At 63.0% G+C, this 26,825-nt stretch overlaps 1 protein-coding gene across 5 annotated transcripts in view; it reads right to left on the reverse strand.

The window, feature by feature from the left end:
- CACNA1H (calcium voltage-gated channel subunit alpha1 H) overlaps positions 1-26,825 on the reverse strand; it is a 58,874-nt gene that overhangs the window by 11,574 nt on the left and 20,475 nt on the right. For 4 of the 5 annotated variants that reach the window (XM_027528168.1, XM_027528170.1, XM_027528167.1 and 1 more), the window contains exons 3-17: positions 14,749-14,860; positions 14,444-14,577; positions 13,899-13,996; positions 11,346-11,505; positions 10,684-11,002; positions 10,418-10,510; positions 8,645-9,422; positions 7,016-7,458; positions 5,415-5,566; positions 4,581-4,766; positions 3,839-3,956; positions 3,431-3,586; positions 2,285-2,375; positions 1,919-2,127; positions 44-460 (exon numbers count right to left, since the gene is read on the reverse strand). In XM_027528168.1, coding sequence (XP_027383969.1) covers positions 44-460; positions 1,919-2,127; positions 2,285-2,375; positions 3,431-3,586; positions 3,839-3,956; positions 4,581-4,766; positions 5,415-5,566; positions 7,016-7,458; positions 8,645-9,422; positions 10,418-10,510; positions 10,684-11,002; positions 11,346-11,505; positions 13,899-13,996; positions 14,444-14,577; positions 14,749-14,860 — 3,466 coding nt within the window. The remainder of the gene's footprint in view (positions 1-43; positions 461-1,918; positions 2,128-2,284; positions 2,376-3,430; positions 3,587-3,838; positions 3,957-4,580; positions 4,767-5,414; positions 5,567-7,015; positions 7,459-8,644; positions 9,423-10,417; positions 10,511-10,683; positions 11,003-11,345; positions 11,506-13,898; positions 13,997-14,443; positions 14,578-14,748; positions 14,861-26,825) is intronic. The other variant, XM_027528169.1, reaches the window with a different exon arrangement.

Here is a 26,825-nt window from a genome sequence, read left to right on the forward strand (position 1 = left end):
TGCGGGGAGGCAAGGGGCCAACGTGAGGCCCACCCCCACTCACGTCCTCCACATCGTCGTCAAACTCGGCCGGATCCTCCTTGTGGCTGTCGATGCGCAGGAAGAACTCGCTCGGCAGGGCCAGCACCTGCCCGTTGCAGTCGTGGACCTTGGTGGGCAGCAGGGTGGCTGGCCGTGGGGGCCGCAGGTCCAGCGTGCTACGGTGGTCCAGGGACTCGGTGCGCCGCAGCGGCGTGGCACGCGTACCCGGCGAGGCCCCCGCCCCGGGCCGGCCATCCTCGGCCTCCTCGTCAGTGCTGCCGCTGCCCCTGCCCTCACCGGACAGCAGCGACTCGCGCTCCCCACACTGGCTCCTGCGCTTGAGGCTGGGTGCACGGCCCAGGCTGTTCCAGCTGGAGCGCCGGCTGCTCCAGGCGCTGTTGGGCCCCCAGGGGGCGCAGGGCGAGCTGCGGAGGCTGGACTGTGGGGTGAGGGCAGGAATGAGCAGGTCACACCCCTCCCAAGTCACCCCCAACACGCTGGCCTCAGGGCACCTGGCTCACGGGCCTTTCCCTGGTGAAAGGATCTCCAGTGACACCCGTGGGTGACATTCGTACATGGATCATCTCCTTTAATGGGCTTCCCTGGTGGCTCGGATGGTAAAGAATCTGCTTGCAATGCAGAAGACCTGGGTTCGATCCCTGGGTTGGGAAGATCCCCCAGAGAAGGAAATGGCTACCCACTCCAGTATTCTTGCCTGAAGAATCCCATGGACAGAGGAGCCTGGCGGGCTACAGTCCATGGGGCCACAAAGAGTTGGACATGACTGAGCAACTAATATGCATGTGTAAACTAAACAGGGCCTCTCCTCTAGGGAGCTGCTAGGGGCACTGAGCCTTCAGCGAGATGCCTGTGGCACACAGTGGGTCAACGGTGAGCTGGAGACACCGCCAGCAAGTGTCAGATCCCTGAGGGGGCCTCGCATGCCAGCTTGAAGACCAGAGGGTGGGCGAAGGTCATCAACGGGCCAGGGACCAGCTACAGACCAGGCATCCTCAGATGCGGCCCAGCAGCTGACCTGGATCTCAGGGGAGGGACCGCTCATCAACTTCTGGCTAGCAGGCTCTGGACTTCCAGGAGAAGCCACACGCCCCCTCAGGAGAGAAACTCAGCTGTGCTCCAGGACTTCACCTTTGCTGTGCCTATGCTCTCTGCCCTTCGCCGTTTTCACCTCCTGGGTCAGCAGGAGCTGAGCTGGAATCTGGCCCAACAGCTCCATCCTCCTCCTGGGGGCTCTAGCAGCTTAGCTGTGATGTGCTTGGCCACAGCTGTTCTGTGACTGACACTCGATGTCCCCTCCCCCTCTCGATGGTTCACCTGGACTTTCCTCCAGGTTCACCCCCCACCCCACCCCAAGTTAGCCTGTCCTGCTCCACCCACCCCTTCTGGCCCTTCTGAGATGCACAGAGCCGGCCCTAGCTGCGTCTGTCTGGGGTGGTGCTTCCTGGGTTTGTCTGGAAAGACCGTGGGCCCCAGCTCCGCAGGGCGGTGCTGGTTGTGACGCATGGAAGCCTCCGCCCGGCTTCCATCACCTGTTTCGTGTGCTCAGCTTTTACACCTTTTTGCCATCCTTCTCTGTTTTCCCTTCTTGTACATTCTGTGTTCTTGTACATTCTGTACATTCTGCCAGCTTTTATCTTACATTGTGCAAATTGGAAGATAAACTTCTGGCCTGCTATTCTACTTGCTTATTCATACACCTCCCATCAGAACAGCGGTTTCTAGTTCCATTTATAGAAAACAAAGCGCTCGGGCCTGACGGATTTCTGGGGAGGAGGGGGCACATTTGGGACCCTCACTCATCTCTGGGAAAGGTCTAAGGAGCTGTGTTGAGGGGGTGAGCCTGAAGGTGCCCTGAGGCCAAGGCAGGGTCCCCTACCAGAGATTTCTGGTCTCCTAGCTGAGGGTCCATGGAGCTGCTGCTGCCACGGCGCGAGTCCAGGGGGCCAGGGGCCTCGTCCAGGTGTGGGGAGCTCTTGGGGGTGGGCATGGGCGTGGCCGCTGTGCGCATGATAAGGGGAGGGGGCAGGCTGCCCCGGCCCTCCAGGTGCCCGTTGGGTGTCACTGCCAGCGAGTACATCTTCATCTCTAGGGGAGGGGGGAGAGGGGAGGCCACTCGAGCCTGCAGGGCTCCCAGGAAGGAGCGCCTGTCCGCCTAGGATCCCCCTCCGGAGTCCCAGCTGTGCCCAGACCCTAGAGGCAGTGTCCCCTCCGCCCCATCCCTGCCCCCCATCCACACACGCACCTGTGGCCCTGAGGTCTCGGAACTTGTCCAAGTCCTCCTCCAAGTGGGTGGATGTCTTGTCTTCATCTGTGTCGGACCTGGTGGCATCACCCTGTGCCCGACGAGCACACAGCAAACGTGAAGCTCCCCGTGGGGGGGTGACCCCCAATGTAAAGGTCAGGCCCACAAGGGGTGGGCGTAGACAGAAGAGCCCAGCAGGGCGAGGACGAGGTCTGCCCCACACTCCTGGTTCCCACCGCCTCCCCTGGAAGCCCCTCACCTCCTCTGGAACCCCTCACTCCCCTGGAAGCCCCCTCACCTCCCCTGGAAGCCCCTCACCTCCCCTGGAAGCCCCCTCACCTCCCCTGGAAGCCCCTCACCTCCCCCGGAAGCCCCTCACCTCCCCCGGAAGCCCCGCACCTCCCCTGGAATCTCTTACTCCCCTGTAAGCCCCCTCACCTCCCCTGGAAGCCCCCTCACCTCCCCCAGAAGCCCCTCACATCCCCTGGAAGCCCCCTCACCTCCCCCGGAAGCTCCTCACCTCCCCTGGAAGCCCCCTCACCTCCCCCGGAAGCCCCTCACCTACCCCGGAAGCCCCGCACCTCCCCTGGAATCTCTTACTCCCCTGTAAGCCCCCTCACCTCCCCTGGAAGCCCCCTCACCTCCCCCGGAAGCCCCTCACCTCCCCCGGAAGCCCCTCACCTCCCCCGGAAGCCCCGCACCTCCCCTGGAATCTCTTACTCCCCTGTAAGCCCCCTCACCTCCCCTGGAAGCCCCCTCACCTCCCCCAGAAGCCCCTCACATCCCCTGGAAGCCCCCTCACCTCCCCTGGAAGCCCCGCACCTCCCCTGGAATCTCTTACTCCCCTGTAAGCCCCCTCACCTCCCCTGGAAGCCCCCTCACCTCCCCCGGAAGCCCCTCACCTCCCCCGGAAGCCCCTCACCTCCCCCGGAAGCCCCGCACCTCCCCTGGAATCTCTTACTCCCCTGTAAGCCCCCTCACCTCCCCTGGAAGCCCCCTCACCTCCCCCAGAAGCCCCTCACATCCCCTGGAAGCCCCCTCACCTCCCCTGGAAGCCCCGCACCTCCCCTGGAATCTCTTACTCCCCTGGAAGCACCCTCACCTCCCCTGGAAGCCCCCTCACTTCCCCTGGAAGCTCCCCCTCACCTCGGCCTGGAAACCCTCCACCAGGATGGCCACCAGCAGGTTGAAGAGCACGTAGTTGCCAAAGGTCATGAGGGCCACGAAGTACAGGGCGGCCCAGGAGGACGTGGAGGCCATGCCGTTGTACAGGACGACGTTCCAGTCCTCCTGGGTGAGGATCTGGGGGAGGGGCGGCGGGCAGAGTGGGCCCAACGTGTGGGCCGAGGGGGCACCAGGATGGGGTCCTGGCTGGGGGAATGCCGCCAGGTCTCAGGACCAGAAGGACGAGTGAGACCAGGCCCACCACCTCAACGTCCCGGCCACCGTTCTTCACCCCCAGTGGCCTCGGAGGGGCCTCAGCCAGCTCTGAGCAGGGCTATGGCCCTCCAGGAACCACCCGTGCACAGCAGGGGACGGCCTGCCCAGCTGTACCTGGAACACGGTGACGATGGCCCACAGTAGGGAATCAAAGTTCTTCCGGTCGGGGATTGTGTCTCCGGTATCTGTTTTCAGACTGAATTTGCAGCCAAAGAGATGCATGCCAAGGATGCTAGGGGGGTCGACAGGCAGGGGTACAGTGAGTGACTGGTGCAGAGGGCCAGGTGTGGGGCTGGGGACCCAGCCTGGTCACCCCACGCCCACCATCCACTCCTCTACACCTTCCTGAACTCTGGCTTCCTTGTGGGCAGGACTGCCCAGGGTCGATGGCCAAACTGTTTCCATTCTATAGGTGGTAAGACCAAAGCCAAGAACGCGGGAAACACGGGAGGCCACTCTGGCTTCAGGAGGCAGCCAGGACTGGGTGTCTGTCTCACCCGGCCTATGTGGGCTGCTCTCTGCCCCAGACCCCTCCCCGAGGCCTGGGATCAGTGACAGCAGCAGGGGTCCAGGAGCCCCAGGTTGCCTGCCTGCCCCTCCCTCCTCCGCCCCTTTCGCCCTTGGCTCTTGAGCACAGTTCCAAGTCCCCCACTGCGTGCTGGCGCCTGGCAGCAAAACCCACAGTAACTGAATTTGTCTTCCTCTTTGAGGCTCAGGGCACCCAAGGCCCCGAAGCCAGGGCCGGAGCAGTGGGCGGGCCCGGCTGGGAGCGGGGCCTCCCGTCCAGCGCCCGTGCGGGCTCCTTGCCACAGGCCTTCCCCTTGCAGCCACCCGGGGCAGGGCGCGGCGCACACACCTGAAGATGAAGATGAAAAGCATGAGCAGCATGCAGAAGGTGGCCACGTTGTCCATGGTCTTCATGAGCACCACCAGCTGGCGCCGCAGTGCGGGCATGAAGCGCACCAGCTTGAGCACCCGCAGCAGCCGGAAGGTGCGCAGCACCGACAGCCCGCCGTCCGCCTGCCCGATGATCTCCCACACGCTGGGGGTCGGGGGTGGGGTGGGGTGGGCGGGGTTAGGATGGCCTACTCCCGCCCTGATTCTGGGACACTCTCTTCCCAGAGGCAGGAACGACAGCCTGGAGCCACCTCGGCCTCTGCTCAACCCCACCTGGGAGCAGGTTCGGCTGCATCAAAGCATCGGAGGGGCTGAGGGGTGGTGGTGTCTCTGAAGACTCGACTGAGCGCCTTTCCAATGTGCCTGGCTTGTCTGCTCTCCTTAGGCTGGGGGCCCCCTTGACTCCCAAGGGCCCTGCTTTGTCCTGGGGGAGGGAATTTCCCCAGATCCCCCTGGTTCTTTCTGTGCTGATTTTGCTGCAGCAAGCTGGCCTTTCTTGCAGGGGCTGAGCCCTCAGTGGAGGCCGGCTGCAAGGCTTAACAGCCACTGAGTGCCTGCTCTGTTCCCGCAGGGAACAGCTCCACTAGCTTCTAGAAACTCCCGCCTGAGCTGCAGCTGACTTTGTCGTGTGCACCCGACTCTGCCTTTGAGGAGGGGCGAGGGTTCCGCCCCAGGAGACCCCACCTCTGCACCCTGATGGCAGGGCCTTTCCCAGTGGCAGGGGCTCTGCCATCTGCGGGGGCTGCGGTGGACATGGGAGCCTCCCCAGGCCCCAGGGGAGGAGGGGACCTACCTGATGACTACGATGATGCCGTCAAAGATGTTGTAAGGGTTCCGGATGTAGCCCAGTGGGCCGCAGGCCAGCAGCTTCAACAGCATCTCCAGAGCAAACATGCTTGTGAACACAATGTTGCTGATCTCCAGGGCGTTGGTCAGCTCATCGGGCTGCGGGTGGCAGAGTGGTTGTCAGGGCCCACCCCCAGCCCCCACTGCCTGTCATGGCAGGGTGGGGCACCACTCCACTGCGCTGGGAGCAGGTAAGGCTGCATCAAGGGGCTGTGGCAACATCTCAGGAGGAGCCCCATCGGCTGCTGTCCAGAGGAGGAAACAGGGACCGCAGGGGTGTCCCCTCCAGCTGCACCCCAGCCTGCCTGGCCCTCCCACCCTGACTGTCCCTGGCTCCCCCAGGCCCCACCTGACCTTCCCAGCAGCATGTCTGAGAAACAGGGCTCCAGACACTTCCCAGACCCCAACAGCACAGGCCTTGGGAACAGAGCCTAGAGCATCTGTTCCAGGGTGGGCGTGTGGGTACCCGGGGTGCAGACAGTACAGTGTGGTTCCCCCAGCAGCTGCCCCGGCCCTGGTGGCCCCACACACCCTTCCTTGTCAGCAGAAGGCCCCAGAGGCCCTTTTCTTACTGGGGATATGCTGGTCCAGGCGCCTATGTGTGCAAGTGCACACCTGTGCCAGTGTAAATGCTGGTGTGTGTGTGCCAGTGTGTGGTCTGCTTGTGTGCACGTGAGTCTGCATGTACCCGCATGTGTTGTGTGCACGCATCGCCACCCACGTGTGTGTCTGTGCACAAGCCCACATCTGCACAGATAACCTTTGCGTACGTGCGTGTGTGCATGTGTGTGTGTGCAGAGGCTCCTCCTGGCCAGGGATCCCCGAGCCTGCTGTTGCTCCTGCCCTGGATCTCACCCTCACAGACAGCACCTCTCAGCCGCCAGCTGGAGGCTAATATCACTTGCATTTTCCCTGAAATTGCTAAAGGATGAAAGACCAGAGCTTAAGGGACTTAAAAAGCCCAGAAGGCAGAAAAGGAGGAAGGCAGTTTGGTCATTAAGAGTGAACTGGCCTCGGTCCCCAGGGAAGACGACCTCTCCCTGCCAGCCCAGCCGCTGCTCCTTGGGGAAGCCCCAGTCCAGGGCAGGGGCCGCGTGCCAGCACCATGTGCCACTGCCACATTCCCCTCTGGGGCCGCCCAGGGAATCCCAGCCTGAAGGCCCAGCTCATATGGGGGGCTCCGTCCATGAAAGCTGGGCTCTGGGAGTCCCACCTTGAAAAGCACCAGATGGCCTGGCAAGTGCCCTCGGCTCCCTGCTGCCTCTGGGTCTGTGATCTCAACGCCCCAGCCCAGACAGAGGACCTCCGGATGGAGCCACAGTCTCTCTGTCTCCACTCAGCAGAGGCCCACCAATGAGCAGCAGGAGCATCCGCTGAGTGAACGGTAAAAACTCCCTCACAATCGACCTTCAGCCCCACTGCCACGCCTATTCCCCAACCTGAGAGAGCCCTCTGTGGAGCCCATGAGAGGCTAAAGCCTGCAGGAGACACAGGCGGGCGGGACGTGCCCCAGGGCCACTCTGAGGGCTGTCTGTGTGGGGCACCCACCTGCTCGTGGTACTCGACACCCATGCTCAGCGTGTTAGTGAGGATGGCCACCATGATGCCCCGGTTGAAGTACTTGCTGTCCACGATGCGGCGCAGCTTGCCACTGAAGGAGGCCCAGACGTGGCCCAGCCCACCCTGCTCGCCTGCCACCGCCCGCTGCGGCCCCCTCCGCCGTGTGCCGCCCACGCCTGGCGCCTCTGCCACGGGGGGCGACTGCATGGGGTCGCGGTGGTCCCCGTGCCGCACATCCTGCGTGAACTCGTAGACCCCATTGCTGTCTGAGTCTCCACTGTCTGAGTCGCTGAACTCCAGCTCGGGGCCCTCCAGGGCACTGGTGCAGTACGGGCAGCTGCTCAGCTCACAGGTCAGCGTGCCCGCCTGGGGGCTGGGCAGGGGGCAGGGCACACTCAGGCCTGACAGGCGGCTGGGGGCCTGGCCCAGTCCTGCGGGGAGAAGGACGCAGGCAGCCTCAGGTTGCTCAGCTGGTGCCCAGGAAGCAGGCGCTCACGGAGGCTGCTGTGGGGTGAATGGTGTCCATGTGCACACCTGCACACACCTGGGCACACTCATATACACTTGGGCACACAGCTGAGCACATTGTACACACCTGAGCATACCATGCATGCCTGCATACACCTGAGCACGGGTGCACATCTGGGCACTCTCATACACACCTGGGCACACAGCTGAACACATGCACAGGAAGAGACGCACACACTTGCACACTCATACGCCCTGCAGAGCTGCTCTCTGTTCACTCAGGGGTGAAAAGAGGCAGAGGCTCATCCCCGCAGGAGCCATACCACCCACAGAAATATGACGTGAGCCACTTTCCAGTAAAGGGATGCCATGACCGTGAATGTTCTGGCTCATGATGCCCTGAGCCATCGTCACTCTACACTGCCTCCCCGGCTGAGTTTCTGGGGCCCAGGTGACTCTGCACCCACAGAGGCTTAGACTCGCTGCAGCCAGGAGCCCCGCAGGGCCATGCTCCCCCAGGGCGCAGTGCAGAGCTGCAGGCACGTGTGCGGTGACACCCCGGGCACCACGTGAGCACACAGGGCGGCCCCGGCACACACACCTCTCCCTGCCCCAGGTGCCCCTGCCAGTGCAGGCCACCTGGAGGCCTCAGCCTGGTGTGACCCCAGGGTCCTGCATGAGCCAGGTGGGTTAGGCCGGGGGCCCAGGTGGGAGGACCGGGTGTACCGAGGGGCACCCTGGCTCCTCTGCTCAGCCTCTGGGAGCTCTGCGACCTTGGCTTCCTCTCGCCCCGGCCCCAGCCACAGTCTCCCCACCAAGAGTGCAGGCCAAGTGCTCCTCCTGAGAAACAACTGGCCGCCCTGCTCGGGGCCAGACTGGCCATGGGACATGGCCCCGGGGCTTCTTTTTTGCTTGCTAGCTTCAGAATTCTCATTTCCCGGTGGCAAACACTGGCACCCCACTGAGCCATCAGCTGCTCAACAACACAGGATGGGTGGAGGTGGGGGGGCACCTCCTCCCATCTGAGGCCCCCAGGCCCCCTTTCTCTCCCTTGTCCAGGACTCCAAAGAAGGCTGGGCTCATAGGTGTGGATGTCCCAGGAGCCCTGTGCCCCACCCCCCACCGCTCCCCACAGGGGCAGGTCCTTACCATGCTCCCCAACCAGGTGCTGGATCTTCTCGCAGGGGTCCGGGCTGCTCAGCCTCAGGGGGCTGTGCCCCCCGGCTCCCGGGGGGCCACCAGGCCGCTTCCCCTTGGGCCCGAGGCCGCTTTTGCCACTGCCCGCAGCCGAGGGCAGGATGGTGGGGTAGTTCATGGCTCCCAGCCCGGTGGCCAGCTTGAGCCCAGCAGCGGCAGTGGCTGCGGCGTGTGCCACGCGCGCCCTCTCCTGTGGCCCCTCCACGTGGCAGTCAGCGTGGTACACACTGTGCACCGACTCGGCGTCAGGGGGCCCGCGCCCGGGTGAGGCTGGCGCTCCGGCCCGCACCAGCCTAGTGTCGCCGGCTCCTGGCTCGGGGCCTGGCCGGCGGGGGCTGCCGTGGCTGAAGTGGTAGTGGTGGTGGTGATGGTGGTGGTGGTGGTACACGAGGTGGTGGATGGAGGCAGCGCGCCCGCCTGCCCGCCGCGGCCGCCGCCCTGAGCCCTGGCCATGCGTGGCGCCACCGGGCTCCACCTTCTTGCGCCAGCGGCTCTGCCAGCGGGCGTAGAGGCGCAGGCCACGGCGCTTTAGCTTGCGGCACACGTGGCCCACGTACCGGAGAAGCTCCTCATAGCAGCTGCCCGGCTCAGAGAAGCTGGCTAGCGTGCTGTCATTGGACAGATAACGGGCCCGCTGCTCCCGCATCAGCTGGTTCTCCCGCTGCTTCGTCTCTGAGAACTGCGTGGCGATGACCACCAGGCACAGGTTGATCATGAAGAAGGAGCCCACCTGTGGTGGGCAGCCAGCCGTGAGCTTGCTGGCCATGTGCTCCTGGGAGGTGGGGAAGTGGGGAGCACTGGGATCCATCTTGGGTGGGGCAGGAGGCCAGGACAACAGCTGTGATTTCTACACCACAATCAAGCCTCTGATGAGAAATACACTGAGCCCTACTGTGGGCTTCCCGATCTAGGGGCTGACGGGGCACCCTGGGACAGGCGGGATCCCTGCTGATTCGATACTAAGCCCCAGCATCTGGAATGGGTGGTGGGCAGTGGCTGCTATCAATTGTGGACAATTGGAGGACGTGTAGGGAGACGCCTTCCTGTCATTTGTATGGTTCATTCCCTCCTCCTGAAGATATATTCTTCAACTGGATCCTCATGCTTGGGTCAGGCCTCCCCCAGCCCCCAAGGCTGCACTGTCCTCTGTGGCAGGGTCAGCAGATGACACTCTCCTGTGCTTGGGTTTATGGTCTGAGATGGCACCCCACTCCAGTACTCTTGCCTGGAAAATCCCATGGACGGAGGAGCCTAGTAGGCTGCAGTCCATGGGGTCGCTAGGAGTCGGACACGACTGAGCAACTTCACTTTCACTTTTCACTTTCATGCACTGGAGAAGGAAATGGCAACCCACTCCAGTGTTCTTGCCCGGAGAATCCCAGGGACGGGGGAGCCTGGTGGGCTGCCGTCTATGGGGCCGCTCAGAGTCGGACACGACTGAAGTGACTTAGCAGCAGCAACAAAGGGCAGGTTCCTGGCTCAACTCACCTCTGGTCTATGCAGACCCTGCCTCAGACCCCAGGGCCACTGAGAGAACCAACTGAGTGCCACCTTTGGGGATCACACTCCCTGTGGAGGGCCAGGATGGCACAGGACCTCCATGGATCCCGGGGGCAGGGCCACAGTCAGTAACAGAGGAGTTCAGGATCTGAGACAGGTCTGTCACAATGCAGGGACACCCCACCACCCCTTGCAGCGGATGTCCCACCACGTCCCCACACTCACGATGATAAGCAAGATGAAGTAGATGAAGTTGTAGAAAGAGTGGGCGTCCATGACGTAGTACATGATGTCCACCCAGCCCTCCAGCGTGATCACCTGAGGGGGGGCGGGCAGGACGCTGGACACATGGACGGCCCTGAGAAGGCAGTGGGCCCTCCTCGCCTGTCCTGGGGAGGGTGGCATGGCTGGCGGGGCAGGAAAGCCCTGCCTGGCACTAGCCCCCAGCCCTACACGCTGGGCGTGGGGTACCGGAGAGACCCGGAGCCCACCTGGAAGATGGCGATCCAGGCGTAGCCGATGTTGTCGAAGCTGATGGCCCCGTTGTGCGGGTTGGAGTCGCCCGAGCGGCACACATTGTAGTACTGGTTCCAGTTGATGCAGGTGTGGTGACCCGTGCCACCTGCGCCCTCGGCCTGCGGCTGCCCGTAGGCCTCCCAGCCCAGCGTGCACTCCACGCGCAGCTCGCGGCGGCTGGGGATGTGCGAGCACTTCTGCATGCCGTTGTCCCGGCGGGAGGAGCAGATGAACGGGTTTTCTTCGCCCTCCTCCGGCTGGTAGTACGGCCGCAGGAAGCTGAGGTTGCTGTTCCTGGAGTAGAGACGGCGAGACAGACACACACAGAGGTATACACACACAAAAAACAAAAGGTAAGAGGCAGACCTAAGTCCGCTAGTGCTAGTGCCGCTCTCGGAAGGTCAGGTCTTGTCTGGGGAAACCGGGCTTGGAGAGCAGGAACCTGGAGGGCGGAGCCTGTTTGGGGGTGGAGCCTCCAGGGGCGGGGTCTGGAGGGAGGGGCCTCCGGGGCGGGGCCTGGAGGGAGGAGCCTGTTGGGGTGGAGCCTCCGGGGCGGGGCCTGGAGGGAGGGGCCTGTTGGGGTGGTGACTCCAGAGGTAGGCCCAGGAAGAGCAGGTTAGGGGCAGGGCCTGCGCACCTGGCGAAGGTGCTGTCCAGGAAGCAGCGGTTGCGCAGCAGGCCGGCCCAAAGCTGGACGCCCACGATGCCGAAGATGAAGAAGACAAAGAAGCAGAGCAGGAGAACGTTGCCGAGCATGGGCAGTGTGTCCAGCAGCAGCGTGACCAGGATCCGCATGCCTGCAGGCATCACGCAGCCGGTCAGCGCAACAGAGCCCTCCTGGGCATCCCTGAGGCCCCAGCCCCTCCTGAGCTCTCTGCCATTCACAGGTGGGCATCAGTACCTCTGCGGGGGACACGACCCAGGCCCCTGTACATTCTGTTAGACCCCACGGAGGGCAGTAAATAAGGCCACCGACTGGAAAGGCTCAGGGTAGGTGGTCCTTGCTCCTCAGGAACGCCAGCCCGGACCACACTGTATCCAGGCGGGCCCCTAGCGTGACAGTTCAGGAGTCCCGCAGCCCCAAGCTCATCATGGGAGCAGCAGCCTGGGGGAGCCCCAGCAGCTCAGACTCTGGGCTGCCTCCTGCATGCAGGAGCCACGGGTCTTGAAGCAGGTACTGTGTTTGGGGACCAGTGTTTCTTCCCACTCTCTATGTGAATCATGTGAAGCAGAGCCCTGGAGGGGAGGTAGGGGCTGTGTGCACCCCAGGACAGGAGGCAGTTTTTTGTTTTTTACAGATTTTTTTCTTTTTAATGTGGACCATTTTGAAAGTCTTTATTGAATTTGTTACAATACTGCATCTGCATTATGTTTTGGACTTTTGGTCACGAGGCATGTGGCATCTTAGCCCGCAGACCTGGGCTCGAACTCACATGCCCTACATTGGAAGGTGAAGTCCCAACCACTGGACCACCAGGGAAGTCCCAGGAGGCAGCTTTTGAGAAAGCGTTTGGAAGCTTTCGTTCCTGGGTGCGATGGAGTGTATGAACACAGATTAATCCAGGGAGTGGGTCAGCCAGCCCCACCAGCCCTTCGCTTGGTCCTGGCTCTGCCCTGCTCCCAGACCTCAGCAAGGACATGTCTCACTTCCAGAAACAAGCAAGGGCCAGGCTAAGGGTGCAGGCAGAGCCTGGGGCAGATGCCAAGGCCCCCTGGAGAGCGCCCAGGGGCTGCTGGGTGACAGAGGGGCCCCTGGGGGTACAGGAGTAATCACAGCTGGGAGGGGCACTGCAGTTTCAGAAATGGCCAAGAGGAAGATTCACCAGGGACAAAGTCTGAGAGCACCACCGTTGCCAGACTGCAACTGGCTCCAAGGCCACAGATGATCCAGGGTTCAGAGTGGACCCCAGGCAGCCAGAGTGAGACGCAGCCTGGAACATGCCCACTGGGGGCTCACAGTGAGGGGAACATGGTCCAGTGTGGGGGAGGCACCCTGTTTGGGACCAGGGCCTGACCCCACAGGGAAACTAGGCTGAAGGCAGCATTTGGCCTGAAAAGTGATCTGTACTGTGAAAGGGGTTGTCACTTCAGGCACTGAAAGGGGACCCAGGTGAACAATGCCAGTGTGTGGTGGTGCTGGGCCCAGAGCCAAGAACCACCTCACCTCACAGCCGTCCTTGAGGAGTACCATGTTCACAGGTGGGTAAAGCAAGGCTCAGAGAGGCACAGTTACTTGCCCAAGGTCACACAGCATCTGAACCCTGTCTGATTCCCAGGGGTAGAGCCAAGTGGCAGCTAGATGGAATGCCTAGGAGTCCCACAGCATAACCCTTCACCCTCCTGCTCTTTGGTGGAGCTGACAGCTTCAGGGGGAGACAGTGACCCATCCTGGGGGGGATACTTCTTGGAGGAGCTGCAGGACAAGCCCTGATCCCCTGGGCCACGGTGCTGAAGCCACCAGGACCCAGGATAGGCAGCCAGAAAGGCTGTGCACACCAAGGTGGTACACGAGACCCACCTGTATGCGTGCGTACACACACTTGACAGTCATGTGGGGAATGCCCCCCACTATACCCTCAGGAAAACTAACAGCTGAATTCAGTCAGAACACTGGAAACTCTGAAGACACGGAGATCCCCACACAGACCCATGTGGGCATGACCAAGGTCAGCACAGACCACCTTCCAAACAAGCTTCCAAACCTACACCGTCCAAACCCACACGACTGCCCAGAAGTTTCTCCATGCTTCCCTGAGCACCAGGCCCCTTGGCAGGGCTCAGATAGGAAGATTGCTGGGGCGGGCCAAACAAGGAAGCCACCACGTCCTGCATGGCTCCAGGACATGATCCCAAATGCTGTGTGGATGATGAGTCTGAGGTTCCGAATGGCCTGACACTCAGCAGCCCTGGGGGACATGGGGCTGCCATTCAGCCTGACTGCCCATCACACCCCGGCTTGGTACAGGGTTGCTCGTCTCCACCCGCCCCCCGCCACCCCGAAAAGCAGTGGCAAATCCTCAGCTGCTATGTAAGTGGCAGGAGGCCTGCACCATGGTCTGGGCTGGGACCCCAGTACCCAGCAGCCAGACAGGCGGTACGGCCTCTGGGTCTTGTGCCCAGTGGGGCCTCAGGAGCTCTCAGCAGGGCTGTCTGGCCACACTTACCCCAGCCCCAGGTGGGGGTCACTTACTGGGCACACGGTTGATGGCACGAAGGGGCCGCAGCACGCGCACGGTTCGGATGGCCGAGAGGCTCACGTTGTGTCCGTCCAAGGAGTACTCCATCATACTGGGGGCAGAGCAGGGGCATGCTCAGCGGGGGCAGGTGCTGGGAGGGGAGATCAGAGCTAGGCCAGCAGGCACCCGGCTCTCTCCAGGGTACCCTGGCGGCTGAGGCCAGGAGGTGAGCACTTGCTAGAGACATGATCCCCATGTCGTTTGCCCAGCCCAGCTGCCCGGAGGCAGGGAAAGCACAGCCTCCGCTCAGCACTGGAGGACCCTCGCCGCTCACAGGCCACCCCGGACACCCTGTGCCTGTCCCACGGTCCCTGGTGCTGGCACAGGGAGCCCCAGATAGGTCCCGCTCCTGGCACCCACCCCCAGCCACTCCCCGGGCCCCGTCCCGCCTGAGTGCACCTCCCCATCTCTCATCCTGGGGGCCCGCGGGGCCGCTCCCAGGCGGGCCTGACCAGGCACTGGGGTCGCTCCAGGCTGGCCCTTGGGAGAGGGGCCTTACCCCGCCATGACGATGAAGAAGTCCAGCCTGTTCCACGTGTCACCCAAGTAGCACTTCTGCCCAAACAGCCCCAGGGCGATCATCTTGATGACCATCTCCACCGCGAAGAAGGCGAAGATGAAGTCGTCAAAGGCCTGCAGGAGGGGGGCCTGAGAGTGGGGCCTGCGCCCCTCACACGGCCCGGGCCGCCGGTGACTGGCCCCGCCCCCCTCCCTCCAGGCTCCGCCCACACCCAACTCTGCCCTCCGACCCCACCCAGGCCTCGCCCCTCCCACCCCAGGCCCCGCCCCTCCAGCCCCGCCCACCTCGAGGATGCCACAGCGCTCCGAGCGGCACTCGACGTCCTCGCAGGGCCGGAACATGCCCAGGGTCACGCAGTTGAGCATGATGACCAGCATGCTGACATGCTCGAACCACGTGGGGCAGGTGCCGAGTTAAGGGTCCACGTAACAGTTAAGGAGCCCCAGGTCGCTCCCCCAGCACCCCCCCAGATGCCACAGGGGTCTCAAAATCTCCCCATTCCGTGCCCGGCCCATCAGCTGGGCAGTGAGGAACAGACCCCAATACCGGCCTCTGGACACCGCTACCAACCTCTCGTGTACAGCAGGACCCTGGACCGAGGCGCGGGGCCAGACACTGCCCCTCCACCAGGCTCCCTAAACTGTGGCCAGGCTCACCACTGCTGCCCAGCTGGGACCCCAGGTACTACAAATGCCCACTAATTGTTACGGGTGCCATAAAGGCAGCCTCAAAGACCCTCTCCGTGGCCCTGCAAGAGTCCCTCCTGTAACCCCAGAGGATGCCCTGACCACAGCGACAGGCAAGAGGGATGCGAACTTTAGCCCAGCTCAGTGCCTGTGCCCAGGGGACCTGCAGTCCTACTGTGAACCTGGATGAAGGGGGATGGGACATGGACGAAGGACAGGTGAGTGAGGACCACCCCCCAAGTTAGTCGGCTCGTGAAGGGTCCCGTCCAGGAGACTCTCCCTTTGGCAGAAGGGTGTCCAGTCAGGACATTAGGGTGCCTGGCCAGCAGCCAGTGCTGTACCAACCCGTGCTGTGTGAACCTGGTCACCTGCAGGGTTGCTGGCCCTCAGGATGGAAGGCCACCGGCCACCTCAATGAGGACGCACATTCTAAGAGTGGCCACCAGGTGGCGCCTCGGCTCCACAGAAGCCACAGTGCACCGCCAAGTTCCCCCTCTGCTCCTCCGGAAGGCAGCCAAGTGGTGGGCCAGCAGTGCCAGGCCTGAGGAAGGGGGTTCCCCGGTGGGGGCAGTGGGGCTTCACTCAAGCCCGTGGGTGTAGGCAGGTGTCCCTCAGATGGGAGGGCCCTGGGGCACTCCTTGTACCTCGCCTCCCACCAGGACACATAGCCAACCCCGGGGTGGGCTTCTCGTGGGGCTGCCCGCCTGTGCCGCCCTGGGCTGGATAGCAGGGGACCCGAGAAGCCTTCCCAAGCTCTGTGGGGTGGAAAGGGCCTCCTACTAAAGAGAGAGAGTCAGCACTTGGAACACACTGCTTGTTGGAAGACAGCCTGGGAAATTCAGTACCGAGGCCCCTAGCCCCACCCCCGGCGCCCAGGGGGCTGGACAGGATGATGGGCTGGACCGCCTGCAGCACATGCGGGCTGTGTGCCCTGGAGCCTTGGTGCCCCTCTGTGCCCCCTCAGTGTCCGCCAGTTGGGGGAGGGCGCATTGCACAGTTCAACAAGGTGACCATAGCAGTAGGGCCTGGCTCCACAAAGTGGGTCGGTCTCCAGGGACCTGAGAGCCCACTCTACGCCCCTCTGCACGTGGGTGCTAGGCTCGGGGTCCATGTGGCCCCGCCTATGCGGGTCTCTGACCCTGAGGTCACCTGATACACTGGCAGAGGCTATGCGTGACCGGGGTCAGGGAGGGACAAGGCGTGGGGATGTTCAGGGCCTGTGTGTTAATTCAGGCGGATGGGCAGAAGGCCGGGCTGTGTCTGTCTGCCCTTCCATCGTGGAGCTGGCAGCCTGCCCCACCGGGACAAGGGGCAGACCCTTCTCCCCCGGTGCCCCACAGGGACAGGGCCAACAGTGGCCTCTCTGAAGCCCCTGGTCCCTGGCGCCCCTCGCAGTGTGGCACTGGGCCACCGATGTAATTACCCGTTCCCGCTGAGAGCGCCATAATTACACTTAATGGGTTCAGCAGTAACAAGTGCCTCTGCTGTGATCTGGCTGCAGAGAAACAGAAATCAGCATCCCGCTAAGATAGCTCAGAGGGCCCGGCCCCCAGGTCCGCAATGGCGGGCCACCGCGAGCAGGCAGCGCTGGGCCTGGTGGGTGATGGTCAGATGCTCCCCAGACCTGGCTGGTCCCTTGGTTTTGCAGGCTTCCCGCCCCCACCCCTGCAGGGAGGCAGTGCAGAGCAGCCTGCGCCCTCGGTTTGCCTGTCCCCAGCAGCAGGGGTGTGGGGACTGCGCACCCGTCTCGCGCGACACCTCTTCCCTGCCCCAATTCCCCTAGCTCTTCCTCTACCCCAACGGTTTCTGCCTGGCTGGCCCTGCCTCCCACGTGGTGAACGTCCTGCTCCAGGAGCAGCAAAGTGCCCAGCCCAGCCCACCCCTGAGCCCTCAGCCCCTCCCATCTTCCACCATCACCACATCCCTCTTCTCAGACTGATGTCACCAGCCTGATTCCTCCAGGGCCTGCACCCACTCTCGCTCTGAGGTCACCCCAGACCCTGGAGCTGGCATAGGGCAGAGCTGAGGACCTTGGCACTCGACAGTGCCGTGTACATCTGGAGCCCCAGGCTGGTCTGGACTGGGACCCATGAAGAGCTCTTGGGCAGGCACTGGGGGTCACAGTCCCCCGCCGGTGCTTCAAGCCAGGTCCCCAGCAAGTTGTAAAGACAGTCCCGCTCAAGGTCCTGGGCTGCGGTCCTACCTCGATACCTTCCCAAACCGTAGACAAACCCCCAACCTCAGCTTCCCCTGACCCTGCCTGCCTCCCTCAACCTTGGGGCCTGCCCCAGGGGCTCAGCACAGCTTCCATGGCTGCAATGACCCTGAGGGATGAGCACAGGCTCACGTGAGCAGCGGAGACACGGTCTGTGTAGCTGGGGTGACCTACCTGGCCAGTATGGCCCCCACCCATCCCCACAAGCACAGCCCTTGGTGGTTACCATCCTATGATACACCCTCCCCACCCCCACCTAAACACCATGTGAGGGATGAGGTCCCGGGGTCCTGCAACCCGCACCCAGGAGACGCAAGCCGCCCTGCCTGGGGAGGGCTCTCCACGCACAGGGTCCCCCTGGCCCAGTCCAGAGAGGAGACCCGCTGGAGGGAGGCTCCATCAGCCCCCTAGGCCAGCCATCCCCGAGTCGCGCCTCAGTGGGCAGCTGACGACAGGCGGTGCCAACCGGACTCTCATCTCACAGCCGCTGACTTCCGGAGGCTTAATTACACAGATGGATTTTCCGGGTTTTAATTAAAAATCCTGTAGGTTTTGAACCAAATTCTACAAATCAGAGTCAATTTCCACTGCGGGTCCAAGGAAGCCAGGCTGACGTGTGGCTAGGCAGAGACGGCTGCGCCAGCCCGGCAAGAGGCCTGGCCACATGCAGAGGGGCTGGGGCCTGGGTCTTTTGCACGGGACCCCACAGCCAGGAAGGTTCTGTCCAGGCCTGGAGGCTGAAACAAAGGCAGACAGACTGCTGACCCATGCTCCCGGACCCCCCCTGGGCCTTGGCCTGACAGAGCCCTGCTGTCCAGCCTGGGCAGGGTGGGGCCTGGACTGACATTCCCTGGGGAAGCCTGTCCCACACCCAGGCTGGGGGCTTGCAATGAGAAATGGGTTTCCAGAGAGGCTCAAAGAGGGGCCCAGAGCCAGGCCCGGAGACCCAGTCAGCAAAGGGGGCAGGGATCTGGTCTGTCCTGGGACCCCCTCAAGTGCCATACCCTGCCCCCACCCTGCCCCACGGGCCGCACACTCCGTCTGGAAGCTCTCCTTGCATCCACCGGCCCTGCATCAGCCTCCTCCCTGCTCCTCCCTTCTGTCTCTGCAGCCTTGGTGGGGACCACCTTCCCACCCCTGCAGCCATGCCCACAGGCTTCGCCTCCCCCAGCCGGTGCAGTGCAGGAAGTCAGTCTTGTCGTGAAGACTCTTGGTGCTGGATCCATGGTCTCCCAGCCCACAGCTGCAAAGCGCCCAACACAAACCCAATGACAGGCCCAGAGGGCAAGGAGGGCAAGGTGGACAGCAGTCGCTGTCCATGGTGCTGAAGAGTCCACATCTGGGGAGCTGAGGGCTGAGAGGCTGGGCTCACCCAGGGCCGGGCTCTGTGGAGCCACTTCAGAATGTCTAGCTCCATGTCCCTTCTCATTCCCAGACTCCCAGCTGGTTAAGAAAAGCACATCAAGGGCTGCTTGGAAGACAACTGGGGAGCAGGGTGACCCCCAAAGGTGCTAGGATGCTGCAAGGTAGGGAGCTGGGGTTTGGGGAGGTCAGGAGAGGCTTGATCAGCACACACCAGAGGCAGCCAGCCCACCCACCAGCAGCCACGCCATGGGGGTACTGACTCACCATGCCCATCACCAGGGACACAGGTCTCCAGGGTCCTGGCACAGGGTGGGGGTCCCTGAGGCCTGGGTGGCGCAGGATGGTGTGGTCCCGGACCCCTGAGCCAAATCCTCAGCATTATGCAGCTGCCCACAGCCCACCCAGACCTGCTGGTTCCACGAGTCTGGGGACAAGAACCTGACTGCCAGGTTCTCTTCATGACCCCCACCCACCTCTCACCTTTTTTTAGCCTCAGATCATACCAGTCAATCCTAAAGGAAATCAACCCTGAATGAAGGACTGATGCTGAGGCTGAAACTCCAATATTTTGGCCACCTGATGCAAAGAGCCGACTCACTGGAAAAGACCCTGACGCTGGGAAAGACCAAGGGCAGGAGGAGAAGGGGATGACCAGGGATGAGATAATTGGATGGCATCACTGATTCAATGAACATGAATTTGAGCAAGCTCTAGGAGATGATGAAGGACAGGGCAGTCTGGCGTGCTGCAGTCCATGGGGTTGCCAAGAGTCAGACAGGACTGAGCGACTGAGCACCACCACCCACCTCTCACGTTTTCTTAGCCTATTTCCCCACCTGTACAGCAGTGGTGACGATAGCTACTTTCCAGATGAGGACAGTCACTCAGATCCCCCCATCCTGTCCCTCATCCTGATGAAGGCTGCCACGGCCCCTCCCCTGCCGCCTGGGACATGCGGAGGGAGGGGACATCATGCCTGCCCCCCACCAAGGATCTGAGGCTGTAGGGCGGGGCCTGTGGGGGAGGGTCAGGGTGAGGGACGCCATCACCAGGGGTCAGACAGCAGAACCGGGCTCCAGACCCCAGAGACACAAACCCACGGGGAACACAGGACTCAAGGGCTGTAGGGCGGAGTCCCCGGGTGTGGCTGCTATGTGGGGTCTAAGCCCTGACCCCCCAGGCCACGTTGAGATCACGTGGACAGAGATGCAAAGCTCCCAGGAGGATGAGAAGGCCTGAGCTGGCTGCCCCCAGAGCAATCTGCTGGGCTCACTCACCCTCTTAGGCCCAGCCCACAACTGTTCAGCGTGAACGTCCACGTGCCCAGGCAGAGGGGCTCCAGCACCAGGAAAAGGAACCTGGGTTGGGGTGGCCCAGAGCTGCCCACGCCAGACATCCGGGTCAGCATCTGTGCCCTCCTCACCATGGCTGAGGCCACCACCCAGGCCAGGCCACTCTTGCTCGCGCCGGGACCAACTCCCCCCTGCTGCCTGCCCTGTACCTGCGGCAGCCCCCGGAGCCCCGTCCTTCCACTACGCCAGGGTCCAGGACACACAGATGCAAGAGCAGGCCCTAGCTGATTGTGACCCCTAGCAGGCAGACCCCTGTAGGGAAGCCCTCAAGGCTGTCCTGCGGCGGTGGGGAGTGTGCGGGGGCCTCCAGACCCTGCCCCCAGGGTCCAGCATCGGGCCGTCCCGTGTGGTGTGGAAGAGCCGCCCGATGGGCAGGAAGATGAACGGCTGAAGACGGACTTGAAGGGTGGACGCCAAGCTGTTACTGAGGCTCTGGACCTGCCCAGACGCACCGCCTCTGGGCGGCCCCTGGTGGGAAACCCCTCTCTGCCGCGGGGTGGGGGGCCCGGGGGCGGCCGCCCCTTCCCCAAGGCTCTGCTCCTGCCCCACCCGTAGCTGCACGCCGCCCACGCAAGCCGGCCTTCATCTCTGTCTCCTCCAGTCCCGGAGCACTCAACCTTGCGCTTCCTATTTGCCAGAGGAGAAAAGCATATGTTTATTCATGGGGGCGGAAGCCTCGCCCTGCGGAAGAACAACCTGGGCCCTGAGGCCTGGGAGGGAGCGCGCCTCCCCAGAGCCCGCTGGAGACCCCATGGGCAGGGCTCAGGGCAGCACGGAGACCCCAGGGCCCGCCCCGCTCCGCGCAGCACAGCGTCTGGAACCGAGTGCTCTGTTCCAGGACCCGCTACGGCGGCGAGGCACCCTGACGTTCTCGGTCTGGGTGCAGGGGCCCAAGCCCCACTGGACAGCAGTGTCTGCAACCCTGAGACCACTGACGGGTGCGTGAACTGCTCCAAACATGTCCTGTGCGGCTGAGTGGGAAAAGTCTGCGGTGGGGAACAGAGCAACCCCGTTACAGAGAACGCGTGTGCAGGCGCGCCGGCAGGCGGGCAAGAGGGCTGGGCCCAGGTGGGAAGTCCGATCCACACATGACGTGAGCGTCACTGGAGCTGCATCGCTGGTGCAGTGACCAAGCTGGGGTGTTAGGAAGTGCAGACACCGCGATCCACAAGGGCTGCTGGCTAAGTGAGGCTGGGGAGGGGTCCCCACTCCTGGCTCCCCAGCCACCCACCCGAGCAGACACACCTAGCCCAGTGTTTGTGGGGCAGCCAGAACCCATAGGCCTCCTGCCCGGCCCCCCAGCTGGTGACCAGCACTTCCCAAGGTTGCCACAGACTCAGAGCAGCTTCCTCCCTTGCCAGCATCTGATCAGACACACGTCACTAACAAGGGGGGCCTCCCTCGCCAGCCTCGCCCTGGCAGCGTCCCCGCAGAAGGGCCGGTGGCTCACACGCCATGAGAGTGGCCCCCACTCAGGGGCCAGCATGCTGGTGAGACTAAGCTGGCCAGCAGCGCCATCTGTGGAGCACCAGCTCTACAAGGAACTCAGAGGGCTCCTGGCAGGACCCACGGACACCGTCCAAGTGCAGCCCCTACTCCAGACCCCCAGGAAGCAGGAAGATGAAGAGGTGCTGTCTGGAAATTCCTCAGAGTGTTAACCCGAGTCCCCACGCAGCGCAGGGTCACACCCAAAAGACCCAAAACCCGGAGCTTAATACATACATGCATTCAGGGTTTTCCCGGTGGCTCAGTGGTAAAGAATCTGCCTGTAATGCAGATGTCGCAGGAGATGCGGGTTCGATCCGCAGGCCAGGAAGATCCCCTGGAGGAGGGCACAACAATCCACTCCAGTGTTCTTGCCTGGAGAGCTCCATGGACAGAGGAGCCTGGTAGGCTATACAGTTCATGGGGTCGCAAAGAGTTGGGCACAACTGAAGTGACTTTAGCACATGCTCATACACGCATTCACAGCACCCGAAAACCGGGGACAACCCCAACGTGCACCAGATAAATGGACAGGCAGCACATGGTCCACCCGAGCACCGGACCGCTACTGGGTCATGGAAAGGAGTGGAGCAGCACCTGCCGCCACGCACCGACGAGCCTGAACACGCGACGCGCGGGCGGCCAGACACCAGGGCCACGTCAGTACAATCCCATCTACAGTTTACGAGACGTGCTGAACTGGCAGATCCACAGGCAGTGACCCACTGGGCACCAGGGGCTGGCAGAGAGGGCGGGGTCCCTTTGGGGTGAGGTAAAGCTCCAGAATTAGGCAGGTGTGGTCGGTCAGGCCGTGAATGTACTAAATGCCGCTGAACCGTTCGCTATAAAAATGCTGATTGTATTACAGTACGTGAACTTCACCTTGGAAGATGCCATTTGAAATGAGCCTCCCTCGGGCGGGCGGGCCAGTGTGAGGGGCTGGGCGGGGTGGGGTATCCAGTGATGGCTCCCAGGGCCTCAGCAGCTCGGGGGTGTGGGTGAGATGGGCTGGGGGTACAGTAACACCCAGCAGGCAGGGGCTGAGCCTCACCAAATGAGAGCCGGGCCCCTGGGCATGGGCAGTGCCCTTCAAAGGCCAGGCAGCATCCTTCAAAGGCCGGGCAGCAGCCACACACGTGGCACTCAGGCCATGCTATGTGGCATCCACCCTGGCTTCAGCATGGGTACCCCCAGAGCTGGGCCTGGCCCCCGTGCACCCCCAGGTTCTGTCAGGGTCCAGGGCTCCAGGCCCGCTCTCCATGGCCTCAAGGCCCTGATCCTCCCCTCTGTGAGTGACGCCCACACCTCCAGGGACTTGGGCTGGACCCTCAGGTAGGGGTCTTCTCCCTGGTTTTGGGGCCCTGGCAGGGACTCTGGTGTGCAGCAGCTTGGGAGCCAGGGGCTGACCCCCTGCAGCACTGAGCAGGCAGAAGGTGTGGACGGAGGCCTGTGTAGACCCGCCTGCCCCTGGGGTGGGGTGAGTTTCAGCCCAGTTTCTGGCTGCCAGCCTCCACGTGCAGCCAGAGGGTCTAGGCAGAGACAGACCCCTGAAAACGAACACTCCGGCCCCTCCTTCGGGGGTCTGGGCTCACCTGCAGCCCCCATTCAGCGCCCCCCCCAACCCCGGGCAGATGCACCTTCCCTGGAGGCTGGAGATGCCTCTTCCACAAGCACTCTTGGATAATTAATTAATTAGCAAGGTAATTCATTAATTAAGGTTCCCACTGTGGTGACGGGGCCCAGCCAGGAACGGAATGCTCTACAGACTTGGGGGCCTCCAGGCAGAGGGACAAAGTGGGTCCCCTGGCACGTGCTTGCTCACACGGGGCTGCAGACAGAGGAGACAGGCCACCGTGGCCAAGACCAGGAAGCTGAAAATGGAACCACGTGGTGAGGGAGCCCCCCAAGGGGACCCAGACATTTATGTAGCTATACCCTCAGCCACATCATGCCAAATGCCCCCTTTCCCAAGGGGTGCCCAGGCCACTGCCAGCGGGGACATGGGGGCAGGGCCTGTCTCCGAGGGTGTGCTGATCCAGCATGGACGGGCTCTGGCCTGGGGCCCAGGTGGGGCAGAGGTCCACCCGCAAGGGCTCAGGGCAAAGCCGGCTGCCCGGGACCCGAGCCCACTGCCGTCAAGAGCCATCTCAAGGGGAGGCGAGAGAAACCCCACAAAGCGCAGGAGCACACGGTGCCCATGGGGCTCCCAGAGCGGGGCTTGAGCACGGCCGTCCTGATGCCAGGGAAGAGCAAGGGGGTTCATCTGGGGGGCTCTTCAGGGAGGGTGCCGATGGAGACCATGTTTTTAGGAAGCCATTCTTTCCCCCAGGCCATTGCCAAGGCGACAAGCTGCTGACAGGTGTAGGAGGCCACGGAGGGGCTGCCCCCAGTCTCCCCCACAGGAAGGCTCCACAAGTTTTAACTGGGGGAGGGGGTGGAGCCCAGAGGATCCTGTTGGTGTCTGAGAAGTGGGGCAGGCAGGAGGGGGACCCAAGACCAGGGAGGAGCTGGGTGTGTGGCCTCGGCCTCTGGCGGGTGCAGGCAGGCTAGGCTGCAGTCCATGGGGTCGCTAGAGTCTGATATGACTGAACGACTTCACTTTCACTTTTCACTTTCATGCATTGGAGAAGGAAATGGCAACCCACTCCAGTGTTCTTGCCTGGAGAATCCCGGGTATGGGGAAGCCTGGTGGGCTGCCGTCTCTGGGGTCGCACAGAGTCGGACACACCTGAAGCAACTTAGCAGCAGCAGCAGCAGAGAGAAAAAGGCCCCGCTGGCCCCCTCCCTGCCCCCAGCGGCTCTGCCTGTGGCAGGGCCCTGTCTTCTGTGGGCAGCTCCAAGTTGCCCGTTGTCCACGTCTGTGGGGACAAGTGGCCACCAGTCCCCACAGGTCACCTGTACCCCTTGGAGCCACAGGTATGCCCACCTGTCTAGAGCTCCCTGGACGCGCTCACCCAGCATCAGGGTGGCAGGACCTGTCCTGGCCATCGGGGGTGCAGCAGTACTCCATTTCCTTCCTGCTCCGTCCCGGGTGCCTGCTGTGGTCACACGGGGCAGGGGTCTGGATCAGGAGCCTACCGCAAGCACCTGTGAGCTCTCCCTGTCCCGGTGCCCGGATGGTGCCCACTGACCTCCCCGACTGTCCGCCTGCTCAGACCCCGGCGCACGGGGCCGGTCTTCCCACCCCCGCCCCAGCCTGGGCCCGTGTGACTCACTCAGTCTGCTCGGCCGGCTGGGTGGGGAGCGAGAGCCGGCCAAACATGGAGCTGTTTGTTCTCAGAGAGGCTTGAGGTCACGCGGGGGGTACTGGGGTGCTGGACTGTCCCAGGTAGAGCGCATTCCCGGGCGCCTGCGAGCCCACTACCCACCCAGCCCAGTGATGGGTGCTTATCGCCCCACAAGCGGCTTGCTGAGGCTGCCGGAACGTTCTTTCTCCCCCTGGACCCAACTTTGTGTCCTCAGAGCCCCTCCCTGTGCCGGCGGCCCCGAAAGACTTCCGGAGCTGAGTCTAGAGGCTCCCCGGAAGCCCGCTCTGACCCCAGTCTGCTCCACACCCCTCCCCCAGCGCCCTGGGGCCGCATGATGTGGGCTGGCGCCCAGACCCTGAGCAGCCTGGGGCACCGACGCCCCCGCCCCGCCTGTGAGAGTTCTCACTCAGCTCATCGGGAGAGCGCCGTTCTCACGCTGGCAGTCCACACCCATGTGCCATGGAGGAGGGGGACAGGAGCAGAGGCAGCCCCTGGCCTCCAGCCAGGCGGGGCCAGGGGGTGGGCAGCCAGATCCCTGCAAGAGCGGGCCTGCGCCCCTGGCACGCGCGTGCCAGGCACGTGCGAGTCTGTGCTCTGCTTGTTCCTGAGAGCCATCCACACCCCAGGCGTGCATCCAAGCAAGACTGTGCACACACATGCTCACACATCTGTACACCAAACACACCACCACGCACACGTCATGCATACACACCCCGTCACGCACACACACCATCACGCACACATCATGCACACCCCGTCACACACACACATCATGCACACACACACCATCACACACACATGCACTCTTGCGTGCATGCCATCATGTATACACACCCCATCATGCACACACACGCCATCATGCACACACACCCCATCACGCGCACATGCACTCTTGCACACACACAAGCTCGTGCAAATTGCCACGTGTGCATCTTGCAGGTGGTGGCCTTGGGGGGGCCTGGCACTCCTCTTTCTCGGGAGGAAGACCCCCCCCAGGACTGCAGGACACCAAAGAACCATACCACATGCCCACAGCTCCTGGTACCAGCACCCAATTCAGAAGACTGTGCTAATTACGAAGGGTGCTAATGGTTCCCTTCAACTCCTAATAAAGAGCTTGATTTGGGATTTTTTTCAAGGCATAACTGAGGGAAAAGTGCCTGGTCTCCACTGCCGATCACCACACCCGCAAGAAGCCACCACGTCTAGGCCACCAAGCCTTGTGGAGATCCCGCCAGTCACTTGGTGGCCCATAGCCCCCGCCCAGGAATGTTCCTGCCTGCAAGTAAAGCCACCCAAGCTGCCCCTCCAAAACCCTTCCAGCCTTATTTCCCTCCCTTATTTCCAGCTTTCCCGACAGAGCTTTCTGTCACAGCTCTGTCTTGGCTCCCGCGGGGAGCAGTGGAGGCCTTGGAACAGTCCGCCCCGCTGGCTCTGTCCTGGGCCCAGGAGGGCCCAGCCTTCCCAGGTGAGGCCTCCTTCCAGCCACACTTCTGCCCATCTTGGTCCTTCCTGGGGGGCTCCTCACAGCCCTGGACCTTGGAGGATGAGGCGGCACAGAGCCAAGAGGGGCCCCTCGGGAAGATGACAGCCCAGCGTGGGGCCCGCTCCGGGCAGGAATTCTCCAGGCCAGAAATAACCGCCTCCGCGACACTGCACAGCTGCCCGCGGCCTGAATTAGCGACCCCAGGGGACTGCTCACTCCTTCCATGGGAACGCAGCCTGGAGTGGCCCGCCCCGCCCCCCACAGCCGGCAGGCTGTCCCCAGAGAAGGGGCCCAGGGTCTTCAGAAGGCTGGCTGCAGGGGGCTCCTTCCCACAGGAGACTGGGGTTAGCCCACCTGGGGCCCCCCGCAGGGCCTCCCCCCGCGCCCAGACCCGCGTCCCCCAAGTGCAGGGCCCAGGCGGGGAGTTCTTCAGGCCTTGGTACACCTGGTCTCAAGCTCTTGCGTGTGTTAGGTAAGGCCCAGCTCACACCTGGGACACATAGCCACTGTGGTGGGAACAGGCT

The sequence above is a fragment of the Bos indicus x Bos taurus genome, chromosome 25 (genome assembly GCF_003369695.1).
Source record: "Bos indicus x Bos taurus breed Angus x Brahman F1 hybrid chromosome 25, Bos_hybrid_MaternalHap_v2.0, whole genome shotgun sequence".
Lineage (NCBI taxonomy): Eukaryota > Metazoa > Chordata > Mammalia > Artiodactyla > Bovidae > Bos > Bos indicus x Bos taurus.